Source organism: Thrips palmi, unplaced genomic scaffold (assembly GCF_012932325.1).
Source record: "Thrips palmi isolate BJ-2018 unplaced genomic scaffold, TpBJ-2018v1 HiC_scaffold_16, whole genome shotgun sequence".
Lineage (NCBI taxonomy): Eukaryota > Metazoa > Arthropoda > Insecta > Thysanoptera > Thripidae > Thrips > Thrips palmi.
In genome coordinates this window covers 2,812,029-2,828,911 of record NW_023144625.1, presented here as the reverse complement: position 1 = coordinate 2,828,911, position 16,883 = coordinate 2,812,029, and the positions used below count along the sequence as shown (strand labels likewise).

The window sequence follows — 16,883 nt, the reverse complement described above, 5'->3', positions numbered from 1 at the left end:
CCCGCTGAACACGAATTGCCCGGTTACCAAGCTCGATTTTTTCATTTAAGCCCTCAAATCCAAGATGGCGGCCAAAATGGCGCCCAAAATGCCCGAATCGCAGTTCTAACGCGCTGTGAAGCCCACACTCACGAGTTGTTGGTTGGTTTTCCGTTAGATTATCATTCAAGTAACGCGATGGGTGAATTTAGAGCCATGGGCATGAGTGTTAGGGGTCAAAATGCAAAGATGGCGTCAGAAAACGTCAAAAATCGCTTAAAACGTCACATTTTGACCGTTTTTGCGATAATTTGCTGATTCTGTGGCTGTTTTAGGTCTTCCTTCGACTAGATAAACCAGATTTTAAGTTTGCATGACCTGTTGTCACCTAAGCTAGGGGCCAACAGGCCAAGATGGCGTCCGAAAACGTCAAAAATCGCTCGAAACATCACATTTTGACCATTTTTGCGATAATTTGCTGATTCTGTGATTGTCTAAGATCTTCCTTCGACTAGATAAACCAGATTGTAAGTTTGCATGACCTGCTGTCACGTGAACTGAGGGTCCACAGTCAAAGATGGCGTCCGAAAGAGTCAAAACTTGCGCTTTCTGCGGATTTAGTGCCTCATTTTCCGTGAATCTGGAGGAATTATGTAGGTGGTGTGATTCCGTGCATAGGCGGTCATTTCAGGTCATTCGGGCCTTGCGTCTGAATTGAGGTTGAATGGGTAGCTTGGGCAATTCAATTCTGTTTTAGTGAACGAGGACCATGTCCTCATGTGGACAAGTGACAACATCGATCTAACTTTTGTTTTTCTAGTTTTTGTATCCTGCTAAAGTGTCGTTTTGTAAGTCCCATCATGGTCAGGAACACCTATGAAACAACTTTGCCATACTGTAGTCACTATTTCCATGACTTATTCTTCACAAAACTACGGAAGGTGACCTTTGTGTCATCATTTGTTGAACTCGAAACATCCTTTCGGAAAATGTCCAGCGTGTCACCACGTCACCTAAGCTGATTTCACAACTGACGTTCCACTGGGATTCCTTTTCGTTTAAGAACCCCCTGACCGCTTGGAATCGAAAGAACATAGGAAACACAACCGGAAGCCCGTGCCCGTGGGACCTGGGGCGGCCAAACAACGCTTCCAGCCCGTCAGAAATGTTTAACGGGTAGGGTGTACAAATAGATGTAAATTCCGTTTCGGACCATAGCTCCCTCCTTCCGAGGGACAAAGTTGCCACAACCTTCGCTAAAAAGCGATGTTTCGGATGCTCGAAAAGACACCGTCAACAGTTTTTGCCTATCTTGTATCGCAGCGGGTCAGCTGATTAAACACTTCGCTTTGTAAGTTCCGTCATATGATAATTCCGTCATGATTTCTGAAAGTTCCGACGCATTTCATAGGGTGTGAAAATGAAAGTCAACTCAAAGCGTTGCCACGCTCAGAGGAGTACTGTGAGCCATCCAGACCAAATCTGTCTCAAAAAGGTGAACTTATTTTTATAATTTAGCTACAGCCAAAATGCACTCTAAAAAAAATTGTGGTAGAAATCCTATAAAAGTATCGGACGCATTTAACCTATTCGGTATAGGATTTTTCCCACACAGGACATGGTAATTTTACCATATGTCGATATGGCAAAAATCCTATACATGTTGTTAGGTTTCTACTATATTAGGGTGTGGGAAAAATACTACACCGTGTATGGTAAAAATCCCATACGAATTGTGGGATATTTTCGTTACGTGAGGTGGTGAAACTCCTATTCAAGCATAGGAAAGCTTGTTTAGTGGATCATCATTCGGAAGAACATGGCGGCACATCTCACAGGAAGGCTTTACCAAAAATGAAGTAGTGAGAGTGAGGACTCCAGCAGAAGTAATCTCAAACTCGGAAGACAGTTCAGACCTGTCAAGGTTACCCTTAGACGAGGTGGACCGCGCAGCTAGTCATGAAGAAGATCTTGCGTGCACCCAACCTAATGGCCGACCGCAGTCGCCAGCGAGTGGCAACATGCAGATGCGTTTTTCTCGACTATAGTGTCATATTTTGTTTAAAACTGAAAGCCAACGGCTAGGGCTGACACTTACTTAGGCAACAGATGATATAGTTGTCGAAAATTATTTTCTTTAGTAACATAAATCGGAAATACTTATTGGTGAACGGGCACGGCGCTCCAAGCGCCACCTAGCGGCATGTTTGTGAAACCTGGCGCCAGGCGGCTGACAGTGGACCATATACCCTAACCCACAGTTTACGTTTTGCAAGGTAACTTAACAAAAGACGATGTCAAAATGCTTTGGAGCGCTACGTTTATTTTCAGTCTCATTATAATATCACGTAAAATTTCGCAAGGATTTAAAACCATGGCTCATTTACATAAATAGTTCTCAGAGTTTCCGCGACTTTCAGAGACTTACCCATTTCAAGTTTTACTGAAGAAGTCGAAATAATCCAAAACCATATGAGATAATGGGGCAGAACAAGATACAAAATAACTTTAAACCAGTGTTAACGAATCGTCTACAGTGCCAATTTCTATACAACGGTTTGACACACATGAGCTTTTGTTTACTTTCCTCTGGGCAGTTTTGCCGCCTTGGTCCTTGTGCAGCCTGTTACCAATATTGAATATCCGTTTTCTTCCCCTCTCTCCTCCAAAGATTTTTCAGAAATGTTTGGGATTCTTACTAATGCGTTGTAGGAAAAGCACTATACAACGGCCTGAAGTAATAGGATTTCTACTAAAAAGTGTGGCAAAAAACCGATCACGAGTACAGGAAATCAAATTCCTATACTCGGTTCGGATTTTTACTACACCGCATTGGCAAAAGAACGAAAAGCATAGGAATTTTCCAAATCATGTATAGGATAGTCATTTCCCATACCGAAGTTGGTACTTTTACCATACGACGGTGTAGTAGAAATGCCATTATTTTTTAGAGTGTGACCTACGCACAGAATCACCCGGTGACGATTTATTTTACTGATAATGGTAGTGGCACATAAACGTCGTCACTAGATAGGGTATGGATTAGGAATACAAAATAATCCTTGACAAAGGATACCTAAAATTTCGGTTTCTTTTATGAAGTGTCGTTAGTAGTAAAGGTGGCCGGGCACCTTTCCTACTGTCGTCAGCGGTAAAATCTTTGTAACACAGTGATTACAAACGTTGGATGCTGAACATGTTGATCTTAGTTAGTAAGTATATGAAGTGAAAGTCACAAAAAATTTAACATTGGAGATACGGAGATAAAATCCAGAAGTATCAATAGAGAAAATATTAAGGATCACTCTAAATGTCTTACGAAGAAATTTCCCATAATACGATGGTGGTTTTTCTTCATATTACGAAAGTTTTTCTTCGTATCTTACAACGAAAAAGCTAAGAAGATTCGCATTACGAAGAAATATCGCTTCGTTCACTGCAACATACAAATAACATAGGTCAAATTTCATCGTAAGACATTAAGAGTGGAGTAAGAAATTTAAAAGAGGATCATCACACGTCACCGTTTGGGTCACTGTCGATTTCAGGTAATGAAACTATAACTACAGTGTTGCTGTTAGAACACTTAACAAACTACTCATTAGAAACCTTATTTTTCTAAAACATTAGAAAATAGAACATTGATTTGTTTTAACGATTTGATTTGGTTTTGACATTCCATATACGCCTTATGCCACCCTGATCCATTCAGGCTTTAGGATCGAGGAGATACGGGAGATACAGAACGTGCTGAATAGCCAAAAATAGGAAAAGTGTAGTTTGGAGCGATTTGGGAGGTTTCCGGACGCCATCTTGGCCTCTAGGCCCCTAGCTTATGTGAGAACAGGTCATGCAAACTTACAATCTGGTTTATCTAGTCCAAGGAAGACCTTAGACACTCACAGAATCAGCAAATTACCGCAAAAATGGTCAAAATAAGCTGTTTTAAGCGATTTTTGACGTTGTCGGACGCCATCTTGGCCTGTTGGCCCCTAGCATATGTGACAACACGTCATGCAAACTTAAAATCTGGTTTATCTAGTCGAAGGAAGACCCAAAACAATCACAGAATCAGCAAATTGTCGCAAAAACGGTCAAAATGTGACGTTATAAGCGATTTTTGACGTTTTCGGACGCCATCTTCGCATTTGGGCCCCGAACACTCATGCCCATGGCTCTAAAATCTCCCATCGCGTTACTTGAATGGTAATCTAACTGAAAACCAACCAACAACTCGTGAGTGTGGGCTTCACAGCGCGTTAGAACTGCGATTCGGGCATTTTGGGCGCCATTTTGGCCGCCATCTTGGATTTAAGGGCTTAAATGAAAAAATCGAGCTTGGTAACCGGGCAATTCGTGTTCAGCGGGGTCGAATTAGTCTTAAACGGCCGGTTACCAATTTGTAGCACAAAACGCCGTTCGCATTGCAGATATCTGAAATGCTTCCCTGTCTAATATCCTCGACCGCCTCGTCCACGGCCTCTTCCAGACCCTCTAGGACGTCCACGGCCTCGTCCTCGTTGAACCGTCTGAGTTCCAGTACCAGAAGTACTCTGTTCACCCTCAGCTTGGTTTACTTCAACTTCACTTGTATCCTTTGATGTGGACTCGATCTCAGCCAAACGGACCTTTTTGGCTGGTCGCTCTCCATACAGCAGTAATCCTCTATTTAGGTTCTTTACAGCATCTGCCAACGTGTCGCTCTGTGCAAATGCCAGTCTTTCCGCCATGTGGCTATCTGCTAAGCCTTTGACGAAAGCTGTCACTAATGCTTCTTGTAGGTCTTCTTCATTGTGTGTGACCATGTATTTTCTTCCCACATGCTCGACTTGTAGAGCGAAATCTTCTAGCTTCTGATCTGGCCCTTGCTTCAACGTTTCAAAATCTCGCTTTCTCTGCCAAAGTGACGTTACAGCACTGAATGTTTTTGTCAAAAGAGCATCCAGTTCTTGAAACGTTGCTTCTTTTCCTTGCTGGTCTAGCATTGGCAAGACCATCAAAGCTTTTCCTCGTAGAGCTGTCACGAGCTTCTGACTCTTCTCTTCTTCTGTCATGTTCTTTGTAATCTTGTTGAACTGTGACCTCCACAGCGTATAGCAATGTTCTCCATCATATTCTGGGATTCTAGTACTCTCTGTAGTGGGTGCTGGGCGCTGTTGTTGTACACCCTGATTTTGTTGTTGCTGTTGTTGATGTTGTTGTATCTGCTGCTGCTGCGTGTTCAATATCTGAGTTAGGACATTAAAGAGAGGCTGCATTGCTTGTAGTCCTTGTTGGAATCCATGACCCAAGTCGTCGCCGTGCTCGCTTGCTTCCTCGTCTTCATCGTCGTCGTCGTCTGCTTCCTCGACGTGACGCTGGCGCAACTCTCTTGCTTGTCCTTGAGCAGCTCCGCGACCTCTGCCTCTGCCTCTACCGCGGCCTCTGCCCCTGCCACGTCCCCTTCCTCGGCCACGCCCTCGGCCGGCTTCTGGTGCTTCGGGTTCTCCTGCAGGCTGTACCTCTTGAACATCAAACCCTTCAAATCCGGGCAATCCGGGTCGGCCTGCGCGAGGCGGGACTATTCGAACTACCGCGTCGGGTTGCTGCGGCGGCTCGTTTTGAGCAGGACCAGCAGGGCCTGGTTGATCTTCGTCCATCGGATGCGGCAAAGGTCCCACGTGTGGATCGAAGAAGTCACGTGCTGGTTGTCTGAAAGGCTGCATAATACAGCGATGTCTTGAGAACTTGTGTTTTCTTTCTCGTGTACTTCCTGAAATTCCTTTGACCTAACGACGGTAACTAGCGCGAGCAAGCTCTGCTTTCAGTTCCGTCCACTCACTCCGTGTCTTAACAGCACGTTTTTTTACAAACTGCTTTCGTTAATCCACCTCTTTCAAGTTATCCGAACAGCTCTTGTGCTTACGTCTGAAACAGCGCACTCCTGAGTGGTTACGTTTCAAACAGCTCCAGGCTTACGTTCGTCTAACCCTCTCAAACTGTCAACTGATCAGCACAAATACTAGGCTTACGATCAGTCAACCCAATTGCTCAGAGAAGTGTAGGACTGCACAGACTGGTAGTGGCTTACGCTCCTCAAGGAAGCAGCACGACTATCCAGCCAGGCAATACCTCCTTACACCTCCTATAGACTACTCAATCACACAAATCGCTCGTCACACTCTCGTCCTCCTTCAAAAACGTAGGGAAAACCCACGCAATATCGCCAGTTTAACCGCTGTCACCACTTGTAGTGTAGGGCACTAATAGTGATGAGGAACGGATAAGTGACGAGAGAGAGTAGGGATTCACTGGTTTATTAGGGAGGTGCGTACAGACCGAGACCAGGCTACAGACTGTTGACCGGCGCTGAGGCGCGATCCAATTTATAGTTTGGGCAACAGTGACACCTTGCTTGGTGGGTGAGTTCAGAAAGAGGAGTATTGTAGGGCCTTGGCCAAGAGTGAGGGAAGCAAGCCAGAGGGGGGAAGAAGACAAGAAATAAAAATACTGACTGACACTTGTTTAACTCCTTTTTAAACCGTCAAATCTCTACATGTATCTCATGTAAAATTTATTCGATATGTTATTGAAAATATTTACTATATCATAGTAACGCTCTAAAATCAGTAAGCCGTAGAGTAAATTTTCTACAATATAGAAAAAATAATCAGTGAAGGTCTGAGAGTGCATTATTGGGTATCGTTTCTCAACAATTGGTTATGAAATACGTAGTAAATCTGCGATTATATGTAACACTGTATCCTTAAGTCGCAAAGAAAGTATCTGTAAGCTATGTACACCAAAACTCTTCAATTACGCACAAAAACACATGTATTACAAAATAAATTTCACTCGTATTTGGCTTGGTATTAGGGCTACAAAAAACTATACGTAACGTGCAAACGCCGAAGGTCCAGTTGACTTAATTCTGCGACACGGTGTAAAAATAAGACAGTTGTTTTCGGGACAAGATTTGACAGTTTAGAAATCATACCGTATAACATGTGATGTTTGTATTGTGAAAATAACATTTAGTAAAGTCATGAGCTCTATGACGAAACTTGTCCAGGAAACGGCTTCCCTATTTTCACCCCGTGTCCCACCCAAAATTACACCAACTGGCCATATCCTTGTTAATTGTAGTGCGTATAACGGATTAAGTGTTGCACTCTCAGACTCGTATTGACTTTTTTCTCACCATTATTGACTTTATGTCCTTTGCTTACGTAGTTTTTCAAACAGCAATAATATGTAGTATTTCCTTTGTAACCATGTATAATATTGTTCTTTATAAAGACTCAATTGTCATCAATTGTTGACTATTTCTGAAGTCAATTGCTTATTGACTCTTGGTCAATAGCAAATTGACTTTAAGCCAATATAACGAACGAAATCTTACATAGATATTGAGGAAATTGTACGTTTTATTGCTGTGTAAAATACTCTTTAACAAAGGACAAAAAGTCAATAACAGTCTGAGAGTGTGGTTACTTAGTACGTCACCTTGAACCTGAGCTTGCCGACGGGAGGCTCGGCGAACGGAATGCCCCAGAACGCGGCGTAGTCCCTGCTCTGCACTCCCTCGCGCAGCCCGGCGCTCTGCAGGCGCTTGCCGGTCAGGCTGCCCCGCGCGTGCGTGATGGTGGGGTCCTCGGGCAGCGCCAGGGCGACGGCGCCGAGCGCGGCCACCGCCAGGACGGCCAACAAGTGCGGCATGGCGGTCGATGAGCGTGCGTGCGGCGCGCACGGAATCCCGCGACGGACTGGCAGCGTTCTCTCACGCCGGCCATGACGGAGGCGGAAAACAGGGGCGGGCCGGGAGGGGGAGACACTTGCACAACGAACACTGCCGTATGATTAAGACTCACGCGAAGTGTCTGTCGCCTCGAGAGCGGTTACTTCCATGGTGCATCGCAGCGTGCCTCGGCTTCATGGGCAGGTGCCGCTTGCTGCCACGCGGAGTGGGTCCTTATCAGAACACATCACGTGCGCGTCTGATAGGCCGTTATCAGACTCGTATTTCGTGATTGAAGCATATTTGGAACATGTATAATACAGCCTATAGGCTCATTAGTTTCACCTTGACTTTAACTGACCTTAGTATCATGTATCAAGGTTTTTGGCGAATGTTTTTGACGTGACAAATCAGCTTTTTCGGTAAGCTTATAAACAATGTCATAATGTGTGAGTGCATGGACACTAACTGTTTGTGACGCGAAGGACCAGAGTATAGTTAAAGTGAATAGCTTCTCCAAATGAGCTGGTTGCAACGTGTTTCCTCATACTCTACACACTTAATGTCATGGGACTTTTTTGTCCCACGGTTTATGCAATTTTAAGCACATCCGGTAGTGATGCAATTTTGTGTCCGCCAGGCGGGACAAATTGTCTAGTGAAAGTACAAGTTGCAGCTGGCGCCGGACAAAATGTGTCACCAGACGGGAACAAAATTGTATCAGCGTCGGATGTGCTTAAAATTGCATAAACCGTGGGACAAAAAAAGTCCCATGACATTTAGTGTGTAAAGTAATAACTTCTGTTCTCTGGACAGAGAGATAACTTCAAAGAGGGAAAGCAAAAGGGATCCCTGCAGGACAGGAACGGGATCGTTTAAGTGTGTTTCAACACCGACGGGTTTCATATGTAATATCTTCGGAATGTAATTAGATAGGAACACTCTTGAAACCTTGCAAACCGATGTGTTTGTGAGCTTGCAGAGAGCCTCACTTGTTGGCAAAGCGAAGAACGCATCCGTATTGCAAATCAGTAGGTCGCAACTTGCGAAAAAGTGCTTCGCCATTTGATCCAGGAAGCGGAAGAAGGGAATAACTTGACTTATCCCCAAATTGAGTTTGTATTTTAATATTGTGCCTTAGAATGGTTTCCATCATTACACCAAATTATTTGACTGAATTCCAAGCAGTTTAGGAGAAAATCCACATGGAAAAAGGGTATGACTCAACTTAACCCCTTTTACGGTCTAAATTTGGAGATAACTCAACGGAAGTCCACATGAGTCCATTTGACAAATTGGCAAAAGGATATAACTCAACTTGTATTTTTATGAATCTTGTGTAAAAAGAATCACCTCAACTTAGTCCCCCCTTAATTTTAAATTTCAATTTGGAAAAGAGAGCTAAATCCCAAAAATACACCAGAGTAACATACACTTATGCAGACTATTGTTGCACTTGACTTGTCTCCAAATTCCTCTTTGTTTAGGAAATATAAGGTGAGCTGACTCTGTTTTCCATTTCAACGGAAAGCGATGAGTCGCAGAAATCCTCTACGGAGTGACCTTACACTTTTTATTTTTTTTCCAAAATTTTACTAATGCTTTTTGAAATTATTAACATGTGCAACATTCATTTGTTTTGTTTGACTTTTCCCTCCCAACAGTTTTTGGTTTCTCCTGGAAAATGGCCAAAATTGAGTTATCCCCTTCTTCCGCTTCCTGGATCATTTGCGAACAACCTGTTTGTATTGCGAACCCTTGCAAACACATTCTTCGCAAATTGCAAACTACTAGTTCGTAATACAATCAAGCCAAACTATTCGCAAGCTGCAAACCAAAAGGTTTGTAATGCGAACACATTCTTCGCAAGGTTTCGAGAGTGAAGATAATGCCTTCGCATAATCGCATAAGTTTCTAAATGTGTTGCAATAGCCGCAATTTCCTTGTTGCTAAAGTGGTGGCAAAGGTTCCGCGGAGAAGAGAGCGGTTGAAGGGGGTGGGGGAGGGGGGGCAGGGCCACGGCGAGGGTTATGTGGTGTGTAGTGTTCAACATGCGTTCTACACACATTTCTACCATCAAATACGCACATTTCGGAATTTTGACTGAATTTCGAACAAAAGAACATACACTGCAAATCCAAGTGTATGACAGGTCGACACTTTAAGGCGTAGACCAGTTTGTCCTACGCTTGCAAGTGTCGACCAGCTGTGACCGACGCCCTAAAGTGTCGACCACACTGTGCGCGACGCCTGCACTGCATGTGTAGCACACTGTTTGTCCTACGGCAAATTACACTGAGTTTCTTATTGTGGCCCAGGGGGCGGCAACGGCCTAGGAAGCGCGGATCACAAGCGTAGGATCACTTTTGCGGCATCCGGAAGCTTCTTTCGCAAGTTGAAGATGCGTCCCCCCTGCGTCGCCCTGCGCATTTGAGTAGTGCAACGGCGAAGCTGTTCCTGTTCGAGCTATGGTGGGAAAATTTAAACTTCTTTTTGAATTTTGGGCATATTTTAAGGTGTCTTCTTTCCAAATATGCCCGAGCCATCTCAAAAGTCGCATATTTAGTGGGAAAAATAGTGTACTACAATTCGCAAGGCAGAGATTCCGGCCAGTTCCTTTGCGAGTCCATTACCCCTTGTCTCATGATTAGGGCTAGTAGACTGCCCGATACTTCCAACTCAACCAAACACAAGGGCGGAATCATTTACATCAACATGGCGCATTCGAGTTTTTCTAAATTTTAAGATTTCTCGTGTTTTTTGGTGTTTTTACTGCACCTTAATATTAGGTCAGGGGGGAGTTTCGAGAAGAGCAATTAGCCTAATGCACCCTAAATTTCAAGTCCTTTCCATCGGTGCAAAGCGTTTTGAAAAGCACAGTCTAGTTTTCATAACCTCGAACAAGTGCGCAACCCCTGCATTGACGGCGCGAGCATCGCATCACGCTCTCCCTAGGCCGTTGCCACCCCCTGTGTGGCCCCACCACTTCAGCCATCGGACATGCTGTGGTCGACGCTTGCAGGCGTCGGACACAGTGTGGTCGACACTTCAGAGCGTCGGACACAACCGGTCAACACTTGCAAGCGTGGGACACTTGGATTTGCAGTGTAAAATCGAAGAAATTGAAAAAAGCGAAGCATAGGGTAAAGTGCCGAAAATGGATATGGGTAACAATCATGGATCATTTTTGTTAGCGAGCCCGTACCGCCAAACCAATCGACCAATTTCATGTATTCAAAGTTTTTCATGTAGTCTACACTTTTGACTGCTAGAATCACGCGCGGGGGATCGTTCAGTATAACCGTTACCCTTACAATACGCACATGAAAAAGTGGATCGGAAAAAGGGTCCGAAAACGACCTGTTTTCAGGTTAGGTTAGGAGTCAAAATTCAAAGCGTTATTTCAAAGAATCCATTCATCAGAAATGTCTCAATTTTTTTTCGAGGCACCTTCAGAGTGTACCCTTTTAAAATTTAGACGACCGGAAGTGATCGGACCGCCGCCCCTGTCAAAACGCGAGGGTGTGTGTGTGTGTGATCCATGTTTGGGTCAGACCCAAATATGGATCACCAAAATCAGTGAAAATTCAGAGCCCCGTAAATTTCATAGTATTTGTTATTCAATGTTCAGTTCTTGAGAAGAGGTTGTCTTTGTAGTAATCTCGGAGCGTATCGAAGAAAATTTGGGTCATCGCTTGTTTGAGCTGAAATACAGGACATTTCTAAAAAGTGATCCATGTTTGGTTACCTTACCCTAATAAGGGCCTAATAGGCTCATTTTGGCAGCATAATGAGAGCATATTGTACCGGATTTTAGGTGCATAATTCCAAAGCTAAAAGCACAACTTTCCAATCTATATATGTAATTGTGCAACTGGGCCAACTGCAATGTAATCATTTGATTTAAAGCTGATGTTTTCAACGATAATATCGTGACAATAGACCTCTTCGCCGCTCCCACGGTCCCCTCCCTGGACCGCCGTTGCCTAGCAACGCGAGCCAAACAAATCGCAGGTATGCTGCACACCGGACGGCGCGCGGCGGGTGGGTTTTTCGGCCATATTTCCCAGACCGTACAAGATAGACGTGTACCGTAAGCGAGCCGATTATAGATCTCTGCTTAAACTACAATCGGCTCGCTTACTATACCCATCTAGCTTTAACGGTTTACGAGATATGACCAAAATACGCATCCGTCGTGCGTCGCCTAGCAGGCAGCATACCTGAGATTTGTTTGGCTCGCGTTGAGGCGACGGTGGTCCAGGGAGGGGGACCGTGGGAGCGGCAAAGAGGTCTATAGTTGAATTGAGTTCCCATCATGACGTTGAGAGGCAATTTGCACCAAAATTAATGCTAATATGTGCCGCGATGACGGTACAAAAATTGTCTTTTTTTGATTTCACGCATGAGTTGACCCATTTAACACATTGAATAATTTGATTGCCTTTGATGCTACGATTTACCACCTACGTTTATTTTCACTTTTCTGATATAGCACAGAGGCAAGCATGCATGCAGCAACACTTTTCACCAAGTGTCACACTCATGAGCCGAGTGTCAACTGTTCGGCCAATTTTCCCCTTGACCATCCTTGTGCCGTGATTGTTGCGCCCTACAAGAAAAACAGATGTCACTCCACTGGTAAAACAAAGGCATAAAAAATTACGCCCTTTAGGGCATAAATACTCTTTTACGCCCTTGCAAGGGCATAAATCGTTTATGCCCTTGGAAAGGGCGTAAATGGTGTAGGAATTTCAAGCAAAATTTTAATGCCCTTCCCCAGTTGTGCCCTTTACGTGATAATTGTGCCCTGATCGTGCCCTGATCGTGATAATTGCCGAAGGCGGGCTCGTAGACCCCCCTTCCGACCAGACCTATCGAAAACCGCAATAAAATTTTTCAGTCGGTCGACCCCCTTTTTTCCAAGATCCAAGGCGCTCTTCCTACAGTGCCTTCCAAATTTGGAAACTCTAGCTCAACTCCCTCGACACAGACACAAAGGCAAATGCATAGGCCATACCCCCTATTTTTTGAATAGAAGGGCGGGCCAAAAACGCACCAACTTACACAAATTTGCAGGTGTTAAATCATGCCTCACTACGTACAAAATTAAGGCCAGGGACAGGTGAAAAAATGAAGAAGTTTGGTGAAATTGAATGAAATGAGTTCTGGGTGGAAAATGGTCCTTTGGACCTTCCTCTTTCAGGATCTGTCGGGACTTCGACTATCCGGGACCTGGAAGTGCTTAAAATACATCTTTTCGCACACTCCTGCATTTACGACACTTTAGTAAAATTGTCCGTTTTGCCATCAAGGGGGGAGGGGGGAGGGGGGTTCTAGCGAAAATCTTGCCATTTTTAAAATGAACCCCACTGTCATAATTTGTTGGGAATATGAAATCATACTTCAAAGAGACTAAGATTTGATTTTTGAAGGCATATGCTAGGTCTTGAACCCAGTCGAATTGTCTTTTTTGGACTGTTTTGGCTTTATTTAGCCGTATCTTGAACAATCCTCTTGCGCATACTATTTTGACGTAAAAGGCTTATCTTCACATTTTGCACTTCTTCGATTCATTTTAAAAAGATTCCAGCATGCCTAGTTCAAAATTTCCATTATATTAGTAATCACATGCTTTTTTCATCTAAGAAGTCACTAAAACTTGTCTATTTTGTACATTGTTGATCAATTTAAGTGAAATGCATGCTTTAGAAGCTTGCCAATGATAATGTAATGGACATTTTCAGTTGTGCATGCTGGGATCTTTTAAAAATGAATCGAAGAAGTGAAAAATATCCAGGTCAACCTTTTACGACAAAATAGTATGCGCAAGGAGATTTTTTTGGCTGAAAATCCATTAAAATCTGTCACCAAACTTTAAACGCCCTTTTCTCCGAAGACATTTTTTTTAACATTTGAATGGTCCTGTGCGCATACAGTTTGAAGTGTCGTCAATGATATTTTTTCCACTGACTCAGTAGGTTATTGCGAGGAAACGCAAGTGACAGTTTTTGTATATTCCACCCAGAAGTATGGTTTTGGATATCGGTTTTTACAAAAAAAGGGAAAATCTTTGGTTTTTGAAAAATGTCAAAATTGAAAAGTTGGTATTTTGCTATCAGTGCCGGAAACTAAAATCTGTCACTTGCGTTAGTTCTTTGGACTTAGACGAACAAAAAAATATGTCGGTCAGGTCAATAACCCAAAATGGGAAACGCACAGGAATTTTTTAACAAACACTTAAAAAATTATAAAAAAGCCTGTATCTCAGGAACCGCTTGATATTATGGGATGGGATTTTGGGTGAAATAGTTTATCATCAAGAGTAAGATTTTGACAGAAAATAAGAAGTTTTGGACCAGCAGTTTCTGAGATCATTTTTTCACCTGTCCCTGGCCTTAAACAAAATCATTCGGCGTGAAGCATGTGACGTCATATTCACTACCGTGAATTTTGTCACGTTTAAGTATTGTCACATTTGTTTGAATGTTGATCCATGTTGAAACAAATTTGACGTCTTACTTCAACAGCCGTGTTTTGTTTCACCAGCTCCTCATCAAGTTCCGTTTTAAAAGCACTTTCATCGTCAAAAAATTATTTACCTGCGATCCCATCATCATCAGCGGCCACAATCTCTGGATGGGAAACGGGTCTCGCCGTGCAGGCGGACATTAGGCCCACCGCCATGGCGATCAATGCCACGACCACGACTAGGCTGCAGGGAACAAATGTGTAAATAATCGGCCGCAATCGGCCGCCGTTGGGGCCATAATGGGACACTGAAAACTTGGGGAAAAATGGGACACTTTCTAATCTTGACGAGTTTTGGCATTTTAAAACGACCTACAATGACATGTTTGTGCTTTAAATGTTCATTGAGGTGTCTAGTATTCCATTTTTCATACGGCGCGACAATGACTGCTCATAGAAATGGGAGTTAAGAAATCAAGTAGAACATGGTAATTATGGGTTTTCTAAAGATTGGAAAAATTTGCCGCAGAGGTCATCTAATTAGAACACTACAGAACCCCCATAAACAGAAAAGTAAAGTATTATACTGTTTTGGAAAGCTAAAAGAACGAGGATTTCGATCCACCAACTCATTTTGACATCAATGCATTCGATAACTTGCAATTGTAGAATTTTGCGGTGGGGTAAGAATGGGCCACCACTTTGGGGAAGAATGGGGCACTCCTGGGGTAAAAATGGGACACTTGGTTATTGGTAAATTGAGGCCTTAGGGGAGAAAATTTTCAAAGTTGTTCGAATTGACATCTCTGAACGGGAATAGATTGGCCGCGACAATACAAACAAAAATATGTCAGCACATGCTATGGGTTTGGACGGATATTTAAAAAGTTAATGGGCTTTGAAATTAACAAATAGTCGCTAAAGGTCAAATTGCACCCAAGTTCTTTTGAAGCGCAATGCCTTTTCATTTTTCATCCGAACCTGTGGCATGTGATGACATTTATTGTTCCTCGTGTTGAGACGGATCGAATTTCATACAGTGGTGTCTAGTTGACAAACTTTGAGGCCTGTTTTACCACTGCTAAACCCCTGTCTCATTTTTACCCCAGCGTGTCCCATTCTTACCCCCAAACTTACAAGTCCGAATTTTCATAGTTTATTTTACACAACTTCAAAATTAAATCACTTTTTGATCTTATTTTAACGCCAAATGCACTGCGAGAAAAGATCACGGTAAATCCTGTACTGTATTACTCCAGACTTCACCGTACTTGTTTTAACAGGCAATGCCGTCGTTTTTTTACAGGCAATACCGTACTTTTTTTTACAGGAAACGCCGTACTTTTTTTACAGGGAATCCCGTACATTTTTCCCCGGCAATCCCGTACTTTTAATACCTATCAAAAACTGCTATAATTTTGTTCAGTCGGTTGACCCTCTTTTTCCAAGTTCCTGAAGTACGCAACTGCTGAAGTCGGACTCCTGGACCCCTCTTCCGACCACTCGTTGGAAAGGTCTTGACGAGACCTATTGAAAGGTGCAATAAAATTTTTCAGTCGGTCGACCCCTTTTTCAAGATCCTGATGTGGACACTTCTTGGAAGCGGCCTTTGTTGGGACCAGATCTTGTCTTTCCTACGGCATGCACTGCAAGAAAAAGTGTGAATAGTACAACAAATGTACAACAAAAACTGTACAATAAAAGTACACCAGGGATTGTAGAAAGTACAACGAGAATTGTACAAACCACAACGAGGCCTGGACTACACAGCACTCGTCATGCCGGTTCCATTGTACTTTGTACAACAATTGTTGTACTCTGAAAGTACAATAAAAACCTGATAAAAAATTTGCCAGAAATTTGTGTACTTTTTGTTGAGGCTTTTTCTTGCAGTGTGGACTGTACGGAAGAACGGTAACTACTGTTAAAAGACTACGGAATATTTTGTAAAACAAGTACGGTAAATACTGTAGACTGTACGGAGGATACTGGTTTTTGAAGAACGGTAAAGTTTGGCAAAAAAATTATCCAGGATTTACCGTCATTTTTTCTCAGAGTGTGGTGTGGAACAGAGTACCCTATCCTTTAAAAGCATTACTAACAACACTCCAACTCGCCATTGCAGAGTTGTGGAAACCTTATTATTCAAACTGTCCCATTATTACCCCAACTGACCCTAATCGGAAGAGTTTGAAAGACATAAGCGTCCCCAACAGCGTCAAGACAAGAAGGTATGCCGAGGTTGCCCGCACCAGCACCCAAGCAGAAGACATGCTTCACGATGCAGATCGATGGAGACCCAGCTAAGATTCTTGGTAATTTGATAAGATTCTTCATGAGTGAGAAATGATTCTTCGCAAATCCAGGAACACAAATCTCAAATCGACAGAGGTCCTTAAATTCACGATGACTCTTCGTTTTAACGAGCTACCGTATATTGGTAAATGAACAAAGGGGCCTTTGGCAACATTTTTGCCACAGGCGCTTCCGTTGGTTCCCCGTTTCTAACACACTCTGAAAAGCTTGCGAAGAAAAGTACTTTGCAGGATGAAGTGTTCTCCCGCTGTGTATAACGAACACCCTCATAGTCGTTTTTATGAGCATTGCGAAGAAATTGTTGCTAAGGCACAAAAAAGGAAGTGCGTGACGTTGCGAAGCAATGGTTTGTAACGTTGCAAAGCATTGTTTATATAATTTGCAGATCAAAACTTCGCAA

The 16,883-nt window shown here is 43.2% G+C and overlaps 1 protein-coding gene across 3 annotated transcripts in view; it reads right to left on the bottom strand.

The window, feature by feature from the left end:
* Positions 1-7,696, bottom strand: part of LOC117642009 (venom carboxylesterase-6-like) — a 33,242-nt gene extending 25,546 nt beyond the window's left edge. Inside the window, exon 1 of one of the 3 annotated variants that reach the window (XR_004587522.1) lies at positions 7,465-7,695. Coding sequence is in view for 2 of the 3 variants with exons in the window: in XM_034379754.1 (XP_034235645.1) it covers positions 7,465-7,677 (213 nt within the window). In the remaining variant the exon portion in view is untranslated. Of the gene's footprint in view, positions 1-7,464 lie in introns of all 3 variants that reach the window. The other 2 variants (XM_034379754.1, XM_034379755.1) reach the window with 2 other exon arrangements.
* Positions 7,697-16,883: the final 9,187 nt, after the last annotated feature.